The sequence below is a fragment of the Chiroxiphia lanceolata genome, chromosome 4, assembly GCF_009829145.1.
Source record: "Chiroxiphia lanceolata isolate bChiLan1 chromosome 4, bChiLan1.pri, whole genome shotgun sequence".
Lineage (NCBI taxonomy): Eukaryota > Metazoa > Chordata > Aves > Passeriformes > Pipridae > Chiroxiphia > Chiroxiphia lanceolata.
The window spans coordinates 62,547,396-62,568,957 of NC_045640.1; the positions used below are offsets into that span (position 1 = coordinate 62,547,396).

The window sequence follows — 21,562 nt, forward strand, 5'->3', positions numbered from 1 at the left end:
GGACTCTTCATCAGGAACTGTAGTGACAGGACAAGGGGGAATGGCTTCAAAATGAAAGAGGGGAAATTTCGGTTAAATATTAGGAAGAAATTCTTTATTGTGAGGGTGGTGAGGCGCTGGAAGAGGTTGCCCAGAGAAACTGTGGATGCCTCATCCCTGGCAGTGTTCAAGGCCAGGCTGAATGGAGTTCTGAGCAACCTGGTCTAGTAAGGTGATCTCTCTAGGAAGGTGTCCCTGCCCATGGCAGGGGGGTTGGAACTAGATGATCTTTAAGGTCCCTTCCAACCCAAACCATTCCATGATTCTATAATCTTAGTGGTATTAAATATACAGTCATCATGCATATTAAACACTTTATGAAGTGCTCTCCTGCACTGCATACCATGTTGAAAATAGTGATGTGGGCAAAAGACTCCAACATTCTGTGTGCTGCACTTTGACTGGCAGCTGCTGTTGCCAGTAGCTGTCACATGTTGTGATCCAACTAGGACTTGCAGTGCCAGAGGTACTAAGGCAAAGAGCTGCTGTGTAACAGAGGTGAGAACAGAAAGTCCTGAACAGCCTTACTGAAGAATCCTTATTACAAACACAGCACATTCAGCTCTGTGCTTCTGCGACTAGTTAATGTGTGCACTAAGTAATGCTAAGCCCAGACTCTGAGGTTATTCACTGACCATTATGGCCATCCACCCCAGCAACCCTGTGTGTGAGCAGAGTCTGCACTACCTGTAGACAAAGACACAGGATGACCTATTAAAGAAGGTGCCTCCTTTAATAGGTTTGAACTGTGAAAGACAGCCTCAGGCAAAGCAGCAGAACAGAGACAGGACTGTGAACAGAGCTAACTCCCAGGTGCTGCACCATCTCAAGAGAAATGAGAACCGGAAAGGAGTCCAGCAGTCTCCCCAATCCCAAAAAATTCCGGATGGTGTAAGCCAACAACACTGCTTTCAATGAAAGGTCATATTCAGTTGCCTTTCTCAGTCTTTGGAGAACAGGCATCAACTAATGAAAATATTCTGAGAGCCTACTGATTTAGTTAATTATATTTTACAGAAAAAGCTCACAAGGTTCTGGTTCTATTTTTGACACCAACAGGACAGCATGTCACAACTGTGGCAAACAATTTCTCTGAAACAAACTCCTTGGGATCGTGGTGTCACAGAAGCAACACCAGAGTATGTCAACACTGAAAGATGAGAAACTCACTGGCAAGCATCTAATGACACAATAGTGACTACACCCGGTGCAAGTCATGAGAGGGAAAACTTGGATTTACTCTGCAGAAGGCAGTCAGACGGTAGAGCCAAAACATCTTACCTTTTTATCCTTGTCTCATACTCTAGTTTTTGCTTGGCCATCTCTTGCTTCAAGCTGGACACCAGGCTGTGCAAAGCACTGTGATTGTTAGTGCTGTTGGCCACAAACGTTTCACTGTTATCGCTGCTGCTGGTGGCTCGGCTGCTATGGCCCCCCACACTCCTTCTGTCACCTTTGTTCTCATAGTCACCTGGGTTAGAGAGGTCTTCATGTGGTGGCCCATCCAGCACAGAGTCTTCAAAGTTACCCGCATAAAAGTCCTGCTCAGGGCAGGTGGTGGTGGATGAACGACAGGAGTTGGAGTTCTCAGGGAGGGATATCTCACAAGAGGACGTTGACCAGGTGGCACTGTCCACGCTCTGTTTGTCATCAGAGTTCACCATAGAGAACTGCTGGTGGACATTGTCGTAGGTGGAAAGCCTGTTGTGCTGTCCTGACTCGCTCACAGCATCCTTCTGCTTGTTGTCCCTCAGAGTGACGTAGCCATTGGGCACCCAGCCCGGGGCCCGGCTGTTGAGGGTGCTGCTGTGCCCGTCAGTGCTGGAAACACCCATCCGCACGCCTCCGTTCTGCACGCTGTGTGTTCCCATCTTAGTCACCGGCCCTTTCAGGGATGACGTTCTCCTGGTTTGCAGGGAACAGTTTGGTAAGGTCTGGCTCTTCTCAGGGCCCTCCACAGAGCTGCTGAAGGACCCGTTGGTGACTATGCCGCTACCTTTATTAAAAGCAGGATTCTTTTTCACCATGAGTGGTGGGCTTCTGGTGACATCTAGTTTCTGGATGCTGTTCCTGGGACTATTTGTCTTGCTGCCTGGCAGGGCAGTTGGAGACTCACTGTCCATGCTTCCCCTTTGGGGAGACTCGGGCTTGTCCCAAGAGCAGCGCCTCACTGCCGTCTCCTTGGTATTGTTGTTCTCTTTGTTCTGTAGCTGCCCTGCAGTTGTTTTCTTTGGAATTTCATTGTTGTTGTTGCATACCTCAGGTCCCACCTGAGGGTCTGCATCCTTGGGAAACAGCTCTTCATGTTTGCTAATCATCACTGACATGAGCTGCTGGACTACTACCGTACCTGAAAGGAGACACCAAGCACATGGTCATGAATGTCCTGTTTTATTTAAGGCCTAAACATACTTTATTCATCACAGTCCACAAATGCTTAGTAAACATTCAGCTTATACAAACATTTACACAGTGCATCCATTTGTGTAACACCCTGAATGTTTAACAAGACTGAAGTGCCTCTTGGCTACAGGGCCACATCAGCATCACCTTTTCCTTCCACCAAACCAAGCCAGCAGGCCTCACAGACCCCCTGAACGACAGGAACATCTGCAAAGAAGCTACTACAGTGACAGCAACTGCATCCCAGGAAAATCACAGAAGGAGATGATGAGTAGCAAAGGATAACATCATTCTAAGTGATGTGTTTCTACTCAATGTGATGATCATTTCAAACCCAAAGTCTTACTCTGGCACAGCATCTGTATTTATAAGTTTAGCAGAAAACGGGCAGGCAAGGGATTTGCCTTTTGGAACGCAGACATTTTAGTCTTCTGAAGCAAAATGAGATGGAATTAATTTAATGTGAATGCCTTTAACCACTCCACAGTGAGACTATATGCAGCCAGGAAACTATGTCACATTACAGCACAGTATGGAATTAATGCAGGATCACAGCTTGCTGCCTGCTGTAATAAATGGCTGCCTCTCCTCTTAAAGAACAACCCCTTGGTGTGCACACCATTTGACTGCACTGTAATTTACACACTAGCATTTAGAACTGGACTTAGAGTGATAAAGATGTGCAACTCTATTTTTTTAAGTAGATCCTCATTAAGGATTATTAAGAATATTTCAGGAACAAGGTCAAGATAGTTATAATAACCACCTCATTTTTAAACTCCTAAAAAGCTTTCAGAGGCTTGCTGTGCTCCTCTAATCAATAACTTCCCACTGTGCAATACGGTTTCACATCAACTCCTTTGTAATAATCTGGATGTTTATACCCACCCTTTTAAAATACAAGTACCAAGAGCCAATTCAACGTGGGTACTCAACATCTTTTTTAAGTGTTCTCGTTTGTTTGTTTGCTATGGCAAAATCATACATTAGAACTAGGCAGCAGGAAAATTCACTTAGTTACTCCCGTGGCACACTTGGCTGTATTCCTTCTGAGAACGTTAGCTGTTATGTGCAGAACTTTACTACAAACATTGCACTGTACTCAGGCAACTTTTACCACTGAATTTGACAGGAAAAAATTGCCCCATGGTTGGAATTCTGAAAAAAAATCTCTCCTGAATCAAACAAACCCAACTCCTCATCCCCATTATACAGGTATGGTTACACATAGCTGCATGTTTGCCTTTGAATGACTGTGGAAGCACTCTGTATATTCCAAAAAGAGCAATGAGGAAAGGTGGCAATAGGCACCAATCAACGTACAGTCTTTGCTAGAAGTCCCTATACATTTAACTCTGTGTAGAACAATTGCAAAGCAGCAATGTCTTATGTCAAATCTTAAAGTTATGCTTAAAGAGAGGTCATAAATCTCTTTATTCAAACCTATTTCTCATTAGCAAAAAAATATAAGTATTTTCATACAGCGAGTGTAGTATCCATCCCATTTCCTACAGCAGTCACCATGATTTTAATGCTAGGGCTGCTGATAAGCAGGCTGGAGAGTTGCTTTCAAGAACAGGAAAAACACATTATTTTCCCTTTCTACTCAGTTTAAAATCAAACAAACCAACTAAACAACATCAACAAAAACCCATGAAAATGAAAACTTTCTTGCACAAACTTTCAAAAAACCCAAACCAACTCACCAACTTTAGACAACAGCCAGTTCCTTTTATATTCAAAAATATAAACCTAGAAGATAGTAATTTATTTAGGAATGGTTAACACCTCTCCCATCCCCAATCCCCATTTGTTTCCCTGTGCCAGGTGAGCTGAAGATGCATGGTGTCCTATCAGCAAATGTCAACCTCTGAGACACCATTCTTACTGACTTCAGTGGTATAAATCAGCTCTGTGACATCTCTCCCCAGTTCCAATCTATTAAACAATTTTTGCACTACTTTAATGCAAAAGCATGGAAAGAAGGGACAGTTTGCTACTTGACCAAGAAAAACATTGACAGCAGTTATCTACCAGGCTGCTAAGCTCTACAGAAGTGTCAGGGTAAGAGAAGGTACTACTTCAGTCAGTCTGGCAGTTCTGCAGGTAGAAACAGAGACAGGCTGAAGTGATGGGCAGCTTATGCACACACACACACACAAAAAAAAGGTAACTCCTAAGAGAGACACGACAAGACAGCTGAAGAGAAAGGAAACAAAGCAGAAAAACACCTGTGTTTGCCTCTCAAAACATCATGGGGAGATGATGTAAGATGTGTAAACTAGGAATTCAATGACACAGTGAAGCTCATCTTTGCACCCCTGTTATCAGACACAGGGCTTTTGAGGAAAGTATGTACAGAAATCAGGGGAAAAGCTACAAATGCAGATTTAAGGGTACTTGAAACTGCACAGGTGTGATGATACTCATGCACAGTCATGCACGTAAATCAGACACCTGCTCTTGCAAACCCTTTTGAATGAAATGCATGATCAAACCTTCCTCTGTGATAATGAGAACCCAGACATTAAAGTGAAGCTGATGATTAAAACCCCTTTCCACTCTAGGTGTTCTGATTTGTCTGAGCTACTCTTCAGAGAGCTAAACCTGGGTATTCACAGATTTTATACATGATTTGGAAATGCCATGTTTCCATTCACAACAACATAGTCATTGTGACAAAAATTAAAAGGAAGAAGAAGGAAACAAGACTTCAGAAAAACAAGTAAATTAACAAAGTGGACAGGGAATTGTAGCATCTGAGGAAGAGAAAAAGCATCATACAGAAAAGGAGTAATTCTATACACTCTCAAATAAACTAAGAAAACTGCATTTTTTGAGTTTAGGTAAAATTTTCAGTGCAAGCTCTGTGTACCTCCCTAATTTCTGAGAAAGTTAAGTAAATCCTACATATTAAAAAAAAAAGGTGTCTGGAGCGAGAAAAGGCATCGTGTACTTCGTGGAGAATGAAAGCCACAAAGATTAAACCTTGAAGGAGGTTATAGGAGAAGATTGTCGTGTCCATGTTTTTACCTTAATCACAGCAAAATGCTAGAGCTGAACACTGCTATAAGTACCAGAATGCAGACAACAATTTGATCCCTGTTGTGTAAGAAGGCATGTAATATACAACTGCCTTGTGGGGGGTTCTACACGGGTCACTGCAGTGTGAACCTGTAGTAACTTTTTCTCATAGTTTTTTTTAATATTTTACCACAGGTAAAATATTAACTGCACTCTAACCACACGTGCTTACTGAGAACATGCCATGTTTGCAGGAAGTGTTCAGAGAAAAGGTACATGTTTAGTAAAGTTGCCAGGGCAGAACACTCTCATGAAAAGTCTGTTTACAATGCTGCACGTTTCAGTACCTTTTAGAACCTACAAGATTTAACCCAGAAGTTCATTCAGGTTGAACATTTTTGTGTCTACAGAACAGATGTATGGAGCTTACTGCATATACTACATGGACTGGTATGTGCTGTTAATAAACCTAAAGGCACTTCTTTCTATTGTAAGTTATGTACAGTAAGCTCACCCTCCATGATAGTCAGAGGATCTTCCACTTTGGGGCGAAGGATGTTGGGGCCAAAAACAGTAGCCAGATTTTGCACACTCATCTTGTTTACACCTGAATAAGACTGGACTTCATCAAGGAATCTGTGGGGAAGAAAGAGGTCCTTAGGAAACACATAAAAACTAAATAAAAAAAAAAAAGAAAAAAGTCAAAGCACGTGATTGTTCCTTAACACAGTTCAAGTATTCCATTCCAAGTCCTCATGGAACATATTGAAATCTTAAGGCTATTGTCTTCAACTTCTTCAGATTTTCTTCAGAATGATACATTGATAAAAAAATTTCAGTCTCATTCTGGACCAACTACAAGGTAACTCTGTTGAAGATGGCAACTTTCTCCAGCATAGTTAATCAACTATTTAGCTCATAAAATTAAAATGCAAACTTTGAATTAATAAAAAGCTTAGATTCTTTTACACTTTAATTTTTTTATGCTGGGAACTTATCTCTAAGTTCACAAACTGCAACTGTGTGCAACAAATTTTTTAAGATCTTAGATGTATTCACAAAACTACTCTCTATACTACAAGATATACACAGTTTTCAAGGCTGTGCACTTCAGGAGAGCACAGCCAAGGCCAATAACTACAGCTAGGGTCCTACAAAAAGGACAGAATATATTCACTTCTAACTTTTTGCACTTCTTGCAGAGTGCAGCCCGCTTACGAAAGAAAAGTCCTAACTGTGCACCTTGCTAGAGCAAATTACTAATTAGTCATGCAGTAAACCTACAATTTTAGTGCATTCACTTGAGTTCACCAGTCCTCCAACTGTGACTAATGCTTTTCCTTCAGGGCACGTACACAGACAGGTTTGTCTGTCAGCTCACAGTTATAAATACCATTGTGATATTCTTGCAAGAGCACTTACCTACAGATGTATTTCAGCAGATTATAATTGACAGCTGGCAGGCTCTTCACTTGCTTCACCAGTTCTTTCAGGCCCTTTAAGTGATTTAAGGAAAAATAAAGGGTGAAGAGGCACAGTTTCTTAGTATTTTACCAGACATTAAAAAAAGTCAGCAATTCCAATTCCAATTCCAAGACACTAAACACATCACTGATGCTGCAGTGTTCATACAAGTTATGATCAGGAACAGCTTGTAGAACCCACTTTGGTTTTGGCTAAGAAGGATTAGCTCTGGAAAAAAATAAACAAATAAATAAATATCTCGGTTTCATCCTGTCTATTCTTTCTGTTTCATTCTTTCTTTCTTTGACCAGCAGCTCCATTTCTCCTGCTAATAACAAGGCTGAGGCTTCCAGGAACAGCTCTGCTTCAACTGTTTGGCATTTGATACGAGAAACTATTTGGTTATTTTACCCAGTTCTGGTCCATACCAAACTAATAAACAGTTATTTCAGTTTGTGCCCACCCTGGGAATGGGACAGGCAGAATTTCACACAGTAATTCTTGTGCCCTTTGGAAACAGACCTTGGCCACGCTCCTCACCAACCAGTGCCTTTAGGCTCTTTTTCAGTGTGGGGTTTTGGTACTTTGCCAGCATCAGTGGGGTTTTGGTTACAATATGTTATGAAAACAAATGCAAGTCAAGATGGGCAGAGCATGATAGTGCAGAAGTTTGCTGGCTGTGGGTTAAGAAAAGAATTAAGATGTGCAGCTCTCTCCCTTAATAGTGACTGCACTTTCAAATTCTGTGTAGAGAAAGATCAACTGAAAATCCAGTCAGACAGCTTTACAGCTGGACTGCTGAGCCACCAAAAAGGACTGAAGTGGCTCATCACCCATAGCATTGATTTTTCACAAACTGCCAGGACCAACTCCAGCACAGAAAGGCCACTGTAATTTGAATCTTGCTTTCAAAATTAATTTTATAAAGTGCTTCATGGCATAGTTACAGAGGAAATACATAAATACACTCGACTAAGCTACTGTAAAATTACAGAATTAATATAACTGAAGTGTAAACTACATGATGACTAACTGCAGGGTTGTCAGGTGGCTTTACATTGGAGCTATCAGTGTTCAGAGGCATATGCAAAGTAAGCAAACAGCTGCAGCTTCGATTCCAAGGATCCCCTGCCACAACTTGTGCAAAGAGCAGCTTAAATTAAAACAGCTGAACAGCCCATTCCCACCTTTTGCAAGCAGCTGACAAGAATGTGCACCTTGTAGCAAGCTGTAAAGGACAGTGAAGAAACCAGTCTGATTTCAAGAGGTCTAAGACATCATGGCCATAGAACACAGTTTGTCAGATCTTTCTTCTCCTCCCATTTCATCATACGGGAACAACTACCACCTCTGCAGTTGGTAGTCATCATGAAAAGTCAGAAAGGAGACAGTTTCTTACTAAAAAGGGGGTCCTACTCATCTTAATTAGTTAAAAGATTAGGTAGGATGGGCTCCAGTTCTAGCAGAATTTCAAATGTCAAAAAGGAATTAAATGGAAATAACCATCTTAGAAAATTAAGGGAGTAGACTGACATCAACAGGATAAACCTATTTGGATGTACTTTGAAAAGAAAATATTAGGGTTGATGTAATTACCCATAAGCACATAGAACAATGTAAAAACAAGCACTTAAGTTTCTCATGTCTTCAGACTAAGTAGTGCCTACCACATAACACGTAGTAGGCACTACTAGTAGTAGGTGCATGCCACTGCAGGGCACATGTTACCAGTCAGAACCCTTAATCTGCTCATCTCTGTTACACTGTTTCTTCAAGAGAGTCTGGAAGATGGCCTGCTCCATCTTTCTGAAGCTCTGTGATTCAATGACAGGCAAGGAGTAGAGCTCATTGGCCTTCAGTCAAGAGTCAGTAAAAGTTGGCATCCCAACGCTCAGAAAAAAACGACTCCTGATTTAATGGCAAGAGTTGAACAGCAGCCATCAAGACCCTTCCTTTTACGGTTCAGACTCTAATCCATGAAAACAGAAGTCTCTTCCATGCAAAATGAAAGCTTTTGACTACAATGATGTTTACTTGAACTGGATTCAGTGTCATGCAATAAATATAGCTATGGTTATGCTATGCACCTTTATTTAGACTTCCAAAGGGCCCAGATGGCAACAATTTTCATAGAAAAGCTACCTCAATTAACAGATTTCATTAAATTAAGACACATTTAAACTAGGACAATGACCAGTTTCTCTCCTCAAAACTGGAACAGCCTTTTATTTCATCTTACTCAAGTTACCAACTCACCGTTTCTTCCTCCTTGCTGAGCATTTTGGCACAGGAAAGGAAATCTTCATATTTGGCGTATGGTACGACTGGTTCTGGGAGTTCCCTTAGGTACAGCTTAAGCAGTGAAGCGACTGTGTGCACATCTGTATTGCTGTTGGGTTGGAATACAAGAAGACATTACTGTGAATGAGGATAAGACAGGCTAAAAACTGGCCCTTTTCCATTGCCACCTCATATTTTACTCATCAGCAGTATATACATTTACAGATCCTATCTGTAATCTGCTTTTTGTTGGGCTTTTTTGTCCTATAAAGAACTTAGGATACCCACAGGCAAATTTCTGTCAACTCTGGTGATTTATTCTTATAACTATACATAAGGCCCTATTTGCAGGCACAGGTATTGAGAAGATCCTGGCTCTTGTTGACAAACATCTCCCATCAGACATGCAAAATATGTCTTAAATGATGCTTTTCATTTTCCCCTGAGCCAGAAACCAGGTATTACATTCACACAGTGGAGATTATTCTCCTACCAAAGATGGTCCCCGCTCCCAAAACATGCCCAGCATGTTTCAATTCCACTGTATCACCATCTCCTCTGCTATGAGTAGTAAGGAAACAGGTTTTAAAGGAAACCATATATACCACAGGTGTTTAATTGAAGCTTCCCCATCTGAATTTACAGCTCTTTCCCTGGCATGCCTCTTTTTCCTGTGGGCTCCCACAAAATAACTACTCTGCCTTTCAGCTGTACTCTTACACTGAAAACCTGTATATACTTTACACACAGAACCATAAATCCCTTGGAAATGGGTTTTAGCTCTATCCTGTACTGAGTAAGCTAAGGCACCAAACAGAAAATGTCTGAATGCTAGCAAATAACGCTACAGGGCTGACAGTCAGAGACCTGATATGACATGTGCTTTCCTGTAACTACATTTGCAGAAGCTTAAGGGTTTTCTTGGATACAGCTAGTAAGAGCCTTGGCTGTTTATCAGGCATACTGAAAATAAGAAGATGGGGAGGAGAATCAAAATCACAACTTCAGTGTACGCAATCACACTTGCTTGAATGTTTCTGTGGTGTTAAGCTACATTCTGGTAACTTAGGAGCACGTCTCTGAAAAGTAAGTAGAAATCAGATAAAAGCTATGACTTAGTATGAAGAAATCTCTCTTGCATTACATCTGACACCATCTCTGGGTTTAGCCACACAGGCATTTATTCAAATCCTTACTGGAATGTTCTACATGCTTTCCCTGGTTCAGATAAAGAGCTGTACTGCAAGCTGATATCTTTCCCTCTGATTTCTGAAGAATCAAAAAAGCAGACACTAAATTATGCTCATTTCCTTAACAGAAAATGCACAGACATTTCTACAATGTGCATTACTATGTATTTTCTTTTCCTTTGGAAACTTTATATTTAGAATATTTTTAAACTCCCAGTGTCTCAAAAGAACCACTGGTATTTGATGCACTTAAGCTTTGCTAGAGGCATGTTAATCATTATTTTGAAATGATCTGTTAAAACAGTAATGGCTTTAAATAAGTTAAATCTTAACAAGAATGATGGGAACAACCTTAGAATAATGTGGTATGGTATGTCAAAACAGAAGAAGAGAGATGATAAAGCACTGTATAAATTTCAATGTCACCAATCACCAATCTCCTCAAAATAAATTCGCAGAAAACATTTCTATTTCAATCATGAATAATTCTCAGCCCAAATTCCAAAAAAGCGTTTTCTGGAGAAACTCTACAAAGCACTAATGCAAATCCACATTTTTAAAGAAAGTTCAGACTCTAATCTCTTCATTGCAACCCTCTACTGCCGAGTGGCTTCAATTTTGAACAGTGTTTACCCCACCCTGTTCCTTGGGTGCATATATAACAAATGTAGGGGATGGCACTATACGTGATATGGGTATAACTGTACTCTTTTATGAGATCTCAAATGCTAGCTCAGATTTGGCCTCTAACCTTTCCATACTACCTATGGCCAATCCAGATGCCAACTAAGCAAAATGAAGCTCTTCTTGACATCCTGGCTAACAAAACTCTTTACAGACTGTACAACCCGAGAACTTAAAGCCCAGACCCCAACAATCTCTCAGGTAGTTGCCTGCATGTCTTGCTGCCACTTTTTAAAACACAACCATGGCATGCATGCCCAGGTAGTTGCCACTATTCAGCCTTATCCAAGAAGCAATTTTACAGAGAGATCTTCAGTTTCCTAAGTTGTCAGTGCATCCAGAAAGGAAAAAAGCAAATGCAGAGGGGAAGACTTCCTCCAGTCAAAGAAAGCAGCCACAAAGAGTAGATACGAACTGTCAGCTTTAGTACAAGCCCTGAAGTGAGAGTGAGCACAGGCCATCCACCTGCAGAGAATTTAACTCTGATTGCTTGGCATTGACTGTCTTTCTGAAGAATTTATTATTATTATTTTTGTTATTTAAACAAGGAAAATTGCTGAAGAACTGAACCACCTCTTTCCAGAGACTATCTGCATAAAACCGGAGAGGCCTTTTCCAAAATACAAGATTTAAACAGGTTTATTGAGGGAAATTACTGAAGAATGATTAAAAGTCAGTGCATAGACCTCCTATTAAGGGGATTAAGCAGTATCATCTTCCCTTCTTTGTACTGCCAGGATCATGCTTCATGCAGTAAGAATAATCTTACATCAAGCCTTGCTGTAAAGGGGAATACCTGCTCCTTGAGGGCAGAGCAGATGCGCACAGCAAAAGGCTGAAGAAGGGGACAGAAGCCCTGAAAATTAACGCAGTTTATAAATTTTCTTCTTTCAATGTGAAGTACTGATAGACTATTGCTGGAAAGGGTTAGTTAAGTGCTAAAGATTGTGGCCCTACCTGAGAGAGCAGCTAGGAAACAGTAGGAAGTCTTGTGCTCTCAAACTAACCTCCTGAAGCACATGCTGTATACCAGTATACAGAAAGGTGTTTCCTAAGCTGGGGTTAGAAACCCAGGTCACAACTAGTAGACAGGGACACATGTACAGTATTTTGAACTAATTTTTTATTTTTTTAATTTCCTAAGGCAATACCACAGACGGCCACAAGATGGTGGGATCACAAAGTAGGATTTTGGAACATTTCTTAAGTTTTTCTTCTTTAAACTGTACTGACTATTGCTCAGGACTTAATCTATCTGTACAGAAATTACCATTCAGATCTTGGAAGCATAAAAAACTATACATACAGAGACATAATGCCTGCCAAGCTTTTTAAGAATTAGATTTTTAAACTGTATTTACCAACATATAGACAAAAACTAGAAACTTTCTTCTTTGAGTGCAACTATGGGCATAAAAATATCAATATTTTTATAATAATGTAACTAAAAGAGCGTTTCATAGAATCTGTGACCTGTTTATACCTTGCAGTCTAGTATGATTATTTTCACCTTTTTTAAAATACAGAGTAAAGTTTTAAAATGGCAGATTCCAGTCCTAATCCATCTGTATTTTAGGTGTTTCAGTTCATAGATACCATTAAGCACATTTCAGCCACAGAGAGAACTGCAAGCTCGCTGGAGGATCAAAAGCATTTATTTCCCTTTTCAGTCTGCAGTGTTCTATCCACAGTCTAAGTCAACTAACAGTATTTATATATCTGCCTTGAAGGCAAGTTGTGTATTTTTTTAAGACGTGGATCTTTGCAGGGCTCGTGGAGGATCTTTTACTCATGGCCTTTTTCCAGCTACAACTGAGCAGTTTAAGAAAAGGCAGAATGTTCCCTTTTGAAACTGGTCTTGCTTATAATATAGGACCATTAGGGCTACAGAAATTTAATGATTCTACCCATCTTCGTATTTCTTTTGCTATCTGATAGTGTAATATCAAAGTGCTTCAAGACTACGCATTCATAATTAACATGATTAAAAGTACTCATTAACATGTATTAAAATACAGTATGTCAATTCCAGCAGAAAATCCTCTGTTAGCTAAACTGGAACAACTCTCATTAAGTGAGGCAGACTTTCTCCAAGTGCACTAGGAGTAATTACAAGCTTGAAATGGGAATGACAAAGCACAGAGTGGGAAATTAGACGTCAACACAAAAAGCATCAGCAAGATGAAAAAGAGTCTATATCGGCATGTTGTGCTGGAAAGTCTGAGAAAAATGACTTATCTCACTGAAATATTAATATTGCTTTACTGTTGATATTTCCAAAGGAGCACCCCCCACTCCACCACTGTTCAGGCAAAGTCATGACAAATGCAAATGCATCCCAGCCTCTCCTTAGTCATCAGACTACCCATATTCAAAGCCCCATTCATCTCAACTTTGTCATTAATATCTCTCATGGCATTGCTGTTTTGACAGCACTTTCCTTTGTGATACCACAGACACCGTGGAAGTGGCTGTCAGACCAATTACACTGCCTGGAGTTTTTCACTCTCTCTACCATAAACAATATTACTGAAGCCCAGCAGGTCACCCGAAATCCAGGCATAACCCTCACACTCAGACAAGTAGATAGCGTGTTCAGCTGACTCCAGAGAGCTGGAGTCAGCGCTTTGGAGCACAAAGCCAACTGGCCCCTCATAAACTCTCAGAGAGGAAGTATTAACAAGGCAAGGTCACATTACAAAAAGATTAATGCTGTGCCAAAAATAGCTCTGGATCATGATGACACATAAACAGTTTGCATAAAGAACAAACAGTAGGGAACAACAAGCTGTGAGACTATAATTCAATTTAGGAGTTCTGGTAATAAAACGAAGGAGAACATTACAGTTTGAACAGTTTGTGTACCAGTACCCTCTGGAATTACTAGAATTACAGCTCCATCGTTTCAGACGTGCCACAGATCACAGTCTCCCTCACCAACACATCCTGTCCCCATCACAACATTTGCTGACCATGCCCCTGCTCAGCTGCATTCAGGACTGTAGAGCAGCTCTCAGACGAGTGTAGATGTTCTCCTGCCACGGGAGAATGAGTTCAGAATAACTGGCTGCCCAGGGCGTACCTTTACTACCAGTTTGCAGAGAGCCTAAGTGAGATGCTAGAGCCCATGATAAACCAGTGATGAAACACTGAGTAAGAAACATCAAAGGAATATGTGCATAACTACGGGGAGAGAGAATCAGAGTACTGTGACTGCTGGGAACCCAGTAGCCAGAGCTTAGGAGGGCAAAGCCTGTGTTCACTAACGTTACAGTGCATCAGGAGCGGTTTGACTGATTTTGGGAGTCAGGCTTCTTTTGGTCCAGAAATTCAAAGGTCAGGTTAAATGCATAACATAACTAACTGGTTGAATGTCCTATGTGATTCTTCTTCCCCTATGTGGGTGTCTCCAAAGCATTGCTCTATATGATTTTCCCAGATAACACATATCTAGTACAAGCAGTACTGTGCCTAATCTAAGTACCAGATGGAATTTTGCCTACAACTTGTGAAACATATATGAAAACATTTTCCACTTTAAGCCCTGAGCTGTCTCCTCCTCTCCTTGTTGCCACAAAAGTCTGGTTCTACTTTAAGTTAGCAACTGATCTCAATTTTTATTTTTTTGGTTTAGGCAAGAGAAATAAAGCAAACATATTCTGCTCCTTTGTCCTTGTGCTCATGATTTTCACAATGCACGTTACCTTCCAGAGTCCACATGGAATACGGAAGATTGGCAGACTATTTCCAAGTTAGACATCCACTGCAGGAATTGTAACAGCAGCCAATTCATTCAGGTTAGAGAGTGATGCTTTAAAAAAACATCAATGAAGACAGCAAAAATAGAACGACAAACTCTATGGAAGGATGTTAAAATTACTTAGAAAAATACAGATCCTTAAAGACAGACACAAGTGCTTTCAGGTAAGGTGGGCAGAGGCCTAAGAAACAGATGGGTTCCCATCAGGAAAAGATCACTCAGCACCAGTGAATATGCTGCTAAATTATTTTATCACTTATTAGATTGTTCAAAAAGGCTGTTAAGTTTCCCTAAGATTTTTTCAGGGATTGCAAGCATATGTAAAACATGAAAATCACCACAAAGAAACTACCTGTTCTTGTTTACTGGAAGAGAAAGCCATAAATCGTGCAACCCTAAGGAAGAATTATTTAAAAAAACACACTCTCAGATATTCCACAAAGGTAACAAAATGTCATCCTTTCTTTAAAGGTGACCATGGCCATCTAAGAAGTCATTTATCATTGACAAATCAAATATGTGGCTGCCTCTTTTTTTTTTTTTTTAATCACAGCTGACACCTAGCCATTTCTGAAACTGAAATTCATCCAAAGCAACTACAAAGGTTCATTCATTGCTAATAACAAAAAACACACTGAGGACACCAAAACCAACTAAAACCACAACAGGACACCAATTAGGCTGATTTAATGACCCTTGCATCACACTAGAAATGTGCCTCCTAATGTAATTGCCAGACCAGGTCTTTAAGTTATGCCATATGCAGTGGTTATTTCTGTTAGGTGATTAGAAAAAGAGCTGGAATTGGAAAGGACATGAAGTGGCTCCAGAGGCATAGCTGATGAGCAGATTGTGAGGACCAGGGAAGAAAGCCTGGAACAGGCAGAAACAAACAGGAATTTTCACAGGCCTAAGGCCATTTGTGTTTGGCAGGAACCAGCTTTCTAGTAAAGACTTAATTTCACATAAAAATGTGGGGTTTTAGAGATTACTGCACTTTGCCAGCAGGAAGCAAATAAAGCCCCTTCCTTGTGGGAAACTATTCTTATAACAAATTCTTATGGACAGGCTTGTATCTGGAAAACAAAGAAAAACTCTTATTACCAGTGATTTCTAGTTGCAGTCTACACAGTGCCAGTGCAGACTGCAGCCCCACTGAGACACGTCCCATTTCTTGCATTCACCAAAATCTTAAAACATTCTTTGCTTCTGGAGGAAAAGAAGAATTGTGCAAGTGCCCCTTCTCAGCTTGACAATATTACATTATTACCATACTCGTCATTGTCTCATTTTGCTTCAACAATCCCAGTGATTAAATGCACAGGAACATACCAGTTGTACATTCTTGATTTCTTGGCTCCAGTAAATAACAGCATTTGCCAGCTATCACATACTGCCACTTATGTACCCTTTTCTCAGCTGATTGCAATGGTGACTAGAACAGTAAGTAACATTTTGCCCTATAATGTACTATAATGCATTTATACCCATAACAGAATGTAGTAGGGATTTCATTTTGCTAAATATGCATTTATGTGCTTTTCTTCTCTCTCCTGCACACACATAAATGCTGGCAGGTGAGCTATGTAATTTTTTAACTCTTCTGAGCTACTGAACTATACATCAGTGACAGTTACCCAAGTCACATACATGAATCAATCACAATAATTTTTTATTAATATTTGTTTCAGTGACATTTCAAATATTTTTTTCTCCCTGAGCAATTTTAGCTTGCATGTCATCTCATAGTAATTGTGATGAACAGCAGATGGAAAGAGGTAATACAAAAAGAGAAATCCAATTTTGTACCCCTTCTAGGTAGAAATTGTAGAACAAATCCTTATGTTATTTTCCTTATGCAGTGCCATATTCTCTATGCTAATTTTACAGAACAAATGGTCATAATCCACTTTGTATCATTACAAATGCCTGATCCGTAAAGGAGATGAGGGACTTTAAAATATAAACCACACAAGAAGAGAGAAGCAAATACCCCAAGGACAAGCAGCAAAATGGATTCCCTGGAGGGAGCAATTTTGCACCAAGGTGGAGCTGTACTGGAAATACCGAGGATATTTCAAATGAGTGCTTGCCTAATTGCACTGTTGGTTCCTTATGGCATATTTCACAATATGTGCAGATACATTCAGAGGGAGTAAAGTATTTATTGATTTTGGGATATAAGCTGACATAAAATTTTGAGCATTTTTGTTTCTTCACACAAAAGGCCTCAGCAGTTTTCAGTTGTAGCAGCTGCACCTCCCTTCCAAAACTGTGAGAAATTATGATGTTCCAGTTTTCATATGAGGGGGCCTAGGGTGTTGGATATTTCAGATCAGATACTGGGTTTTCTCTGTCTGTGAGTTAGAGAAATTTTAAATACTGTTCCCATTCTCATAAAGAATTCTTCAGCAATATCTTATTCCAACTGTAAGATCCAGATCAAATTAATACACAGAGGTTTCTGCCACTCTCCGATTTGTCCTGGCCTCACTCTGCATTTTCATAACTGACTTCAGTATTGAACCATCCAGCTGCTAACTCATGTGAGATCAACCATTTGTCAGATATGTTTTCTGTTTCAAAGCCTGGCTGCCTTTTCTTTCGAGCATAGCTATTTTACTTTTTATTTCAAATTTGCTATGTTTGTCCTGTTTGTGCTTGTTCTGTGGTCTTCTTTGGGGTGCAGATGGGAAGGCAAAAGGGGAGAAGGGCAGGGTCTTCACATAACCATGGACAGTAGCTCAACCCAGGGCCAAAGAGCAGATCTGTGCCTATGAACTCCATTTCCCAACACGCATAAGGTGTTTAAAGGTGTGCAACCATCTTAAAACAGAGATGACATTTTAAAGGAGTAGTAACCATGGCTATATGATCTTACCTCTGGCTTTGCTTTTAATTCTACATGTTATATATTCTACTGAATTGGCTAAGAGAGCATAAAGACAAAGCTTATTTAATAGCAATTTATCACACAAATATATACAAAAGCCTACACACACATTTCAAAGCATCTTCACTTGTTCTAAAGTCTTTGTTTGACTTACCCACACGGCACAAGTGTCAGTATGAAAAATGGCAAACTCCTCAAACATCAGCTCTTTGTATTAGTTCCAACACTGATGACAGCAGCCAGTCTTTCTCCCAGTCAGAGTCAGTGACCCAGCACCACTACGGAAGTGTGACCTGTATTCCATTGTGTTTCGTGCCCCATGAACAAAAATGTCAGCTCTGCTCTAACTGCAAAAAGCTTTATTACTATTGATGTATGAGAAGGGGCTAAATGTAAATTTGATAAACAGAACCTAGGTAGATTTTGCCCTGTGAGACTTCTGGTCAATAGTAACATCTAATTACAGATTAAATGCAGTGGATCTGGAGATTCACAAGAGAAAGTAGGCATGGATGCCTAAAGTAGATATATTTTTTTCTCTACAGCATTTTTCATATTGTGGCCACTTTCCAACTTGCCAAACAGGCTGCATCAAACCTGGAGATCATGCTCCTGTTCAGCACAATGAGAAGTTACCCCAAAATATTACCACAGCACACAGGTACTCTATAAACACTGTGAAATGAACTCCTCCTAAAGAGTTTACGAATGGAACAAAAGGTTGGAGAAAAAAAGCAGATGCCCAATGGAAACAATGCAGAGATCAGAGCAGAGTTTATGTCTGCTTGACTTCTGGACCACTGCTACACCTAAATCATACCTCTCCAAACTCAAAAGAATTGAGTACATGTGGATGTACAAGGTCAGTGTTCTATAAAATCTCAGCTTCAGAAGCAGAACTGCAGGACCAGCAATTTGTAGGCAGCTCCTGCTGATGTTTCTAATTGCTATAGTAGAAATTACGTGCATTCTTCACAGCAGCAGCATGTAAAATCTCTCCTCCTTTTCATCTGCTAAAGCTCAGCTAGCATACCTGTTCATGGGGCTCATTAGCATGTGCTACAGATGTTGGTAGATAACCTTGAAAAAAACATTAATGTGGCTGAGCCCTGGTCTCATTTGTTTTGCATAGCTAGAACTTGTGCACTTCCTTCAAGCTGTATCTCTCAGTGGGGTGCTCAGTACATCATCTTCCTGGAGTTTGGGGGTTGGCTTGTTTTCTTAAGCATTTCCTCCACAATTATTTGGCTTACAGGCACAGGAAAGAATAACCTTTTGTTTCTGCCATTTGCCTACTTGTATCTTTGGTAGAGATAGACATGATCAGTAATATTTACCTTAATGTCCAAGTAAGGGAAACATGCCCAATAGATCCTTCTTTACCATTTTTAAATAAGCTACATGGTATTTGAAAAGTAAGTAAGCATGCTACAAACATTTATGAGCTAACACTGTCCCTTCCCACAGTCCTCTACCTCCTTAAAGCCATTTACTCGTCAATTATCCTAATTCATCTTAGAATAAGAAACTAAAAAACCTCACAGGAAGACAAGTCTCTTTTCCAGAGCACTATAAATTCTTGATCTTTCTTTTAAAGTGAGGGTCAGGACTGAGGAAACTGTTGGAGATGAAAGAGCATTGCAGGTGTCTGCCTTCTGTGCATCTGTGATACACAAAACTTCATGCTTAACAAATTTTCCCACTTCACAGGAAAAGGGAATGAACTTCCAGCAATCGGGTTCAAATCATGGCATGTTTTTCCACTAAAAGATCAAGATATACTTTCCTTCCTGTAACTTGGATTGCTATCAGACAAAGCTCCCACATAATAAATGCAATCTGCCTCTTCCTCCTAATTCACACTGGACCCTCAACTGGAGTGAAGTATCCTGATTCCTTTGTGGACGTGTGTTACAGATGTCACTTAGGGCACATGCTGAGGTTGAACACCATTTAACAGTCCCTTGAATTGGAATTGCATTACCATCATATTAATTCTGATCAGAGTTAAAGGGTTTACGTGGCATTCATAAGCCACTGGTTCTGTTTCTCTGACTGCACGTTCTGAATGTGTGGACTACTGCTGTCAATGCTCACAGAAGAGAGCCCAAAAAGCTAGTCTTACAAAAGTCTGGAGTCATACACAGCTGTGTGAACAGGACTGGGTTTTCTTTGGCCAGGAAATTCTCATTAACTTTGTAAAACTGCATAAATAGTGGAATATGAATTGGATCTGAACCCTCAAAACCACATAGGTTTGTTATTATGGTCAGAATGACTTTAATTATTAGACCAAAGGTCCAAAATTATAAAGGAATACATAAAAGTACACTTCTCTTCCAGTCAGTTTTATAGATAACAGAACATATTGAGATTGGTGATAAGAGAAATTCAGTTCCTTTGTGGAACTGAATAAATGCCAGCATCACCACTGCATTTCAAATGATATTAAGATCAAGGTAATCCAGATATTTTTGATTAAGCCAAGCCATTAGCAGTACTTCTCCTAACCAGCTTTTCACAAAAGGAAATTCTCCAGAAACGCTTTGAAATCAGACATCAAAGTCAGGGGGAAAAAAATAAGACATTTTAGAGCACTAATAGGAAACACGCAGAAAAACCTACAAAAACATGTCATTCTATCTGTTGCTGCCACGTGTTTCACAGCACTGTGGGTCAGCCAGCACAGCACATCTCGTCCTGTCCAGGCTTCAGGGAGCGGGGAACAGCTGGAGGGTTTTACCTGTCAAAAGAAGGCTTCTCTCCACAGTCAAATGCATCCTGTAGCTCCTTGACAAGATTAGCCTGCCCAGGCAGTCGGAAAAGGCCCTCTTCCCTCAGCCCCCGCTGTCGGATAAAATCCACACACTGTTCCACCAGCATAGGAGCCAGGCGGTTCCCATAGCGCTTTTCGTACCGGACAGTATCTTCCAGCTTCTGGCCAAAAATACCTGCACCAAAAAGAAAGATGTGACTTGGCTGAGAATCATAAAAACATTTGAGGGGCCTGTGCCTTCTATTCCAATGCACGCAACTTACATGTCATTTAAATGTGTGGACAATTAACGTCCTGCTTTCTTAAGAATAAAATGCCTAATTTCACCTTTGATACTCTTACAGAAATACAGTGCTGACATATTTTATAACAACACCCAGAAACACTATTTAAAATAAAACACTGTAAATTATTTGCGAGACCATAAGCACATAAAACGTAGAAAGAACACAAATAGGATTTTCCATCACAAAACTTCTTATTCAAAAGAGATGAATATATACATATAGATATATATATCTCCATCTTCTTTGGTTAATGCCTATTTATCTATTAAAAAATTAAGTACTTTCTGTGTGAGTTTCACTGGGATATAAACATTATCTTTACAGATCAGGAGGCAAAAGATTTATAAAGATAACTCTGGATTTTGATCCTACTCAACTAAATTATTAATTTTTCGATATAAACAAAGATCATTCCTATAATGTCTTACCTATTTCATTTTCAGTGTCTGCTTTAGCAACAATAAATTTTGTGTGCAAAGAAAAGTGTCTGATATGAAAGGTGAAATGTGTCAAGACGAACTGCAGGAAACCTCCATTCATCCTCAACCTCATGAAAAGCATGGAGGTTTTTCGACAGAATTAACTTCAACTCTGATCCAAGGGTATCATTGCTAGCATTGGAAAGAGAGGTACTCATCAGCTTATTTTGCCTCTCCCTTTCAAAGTGCAGAGCAGGCCATCACAGCATCACAATAACGTTCAGGCATGTCATCTGTGATGGAAGCTCTCTCTTGAGACCACCATTTGCTGAAGAGTACTGGG

At 40.1% G+C, this 21,562-nt stretch overlaps 1 protein-coding gene across 8 annotated transcripts in view; it reads right to left on the minus strand.

Moving 5' to 3' along the window:
- ARHGAP24 (Rho GTPase activating protein 24) overlaps positions 1–21,562 on the minus strand; it is a 214,659-nt gene that overhangs the window by 4,549 nt on the left and 188,548 nt on the right. For all 8 annotated transcript variants that reach the window (XM_032685271.1, XM_032685265.1, XM_032685267.1 and 5 more), the window contains 5 exons: positions 20,481–20,688; positions 9,187–9,319; positions 6,889–6,962; positions 5,981–6,102; positions 1,321–2,389 (listed from right to left, as the gene is read on the minus strand). In XM_032685271.1, coding sequence (XP_032541162.1) covers positions 1,321–2,389; positions 5,981–6,102; positions 6,889–6,962; positions 9,187–9,319; positions 20,481–20,688 — 1,606 coding nt within the window. The remainder of the gene's footprint in view (positions 1–1,320; positions 2,390–5,980; positions 6,103–6,888; positions 6,963–9,186; positions 9,320–20,480; positions 20,689–21,562) is intronic.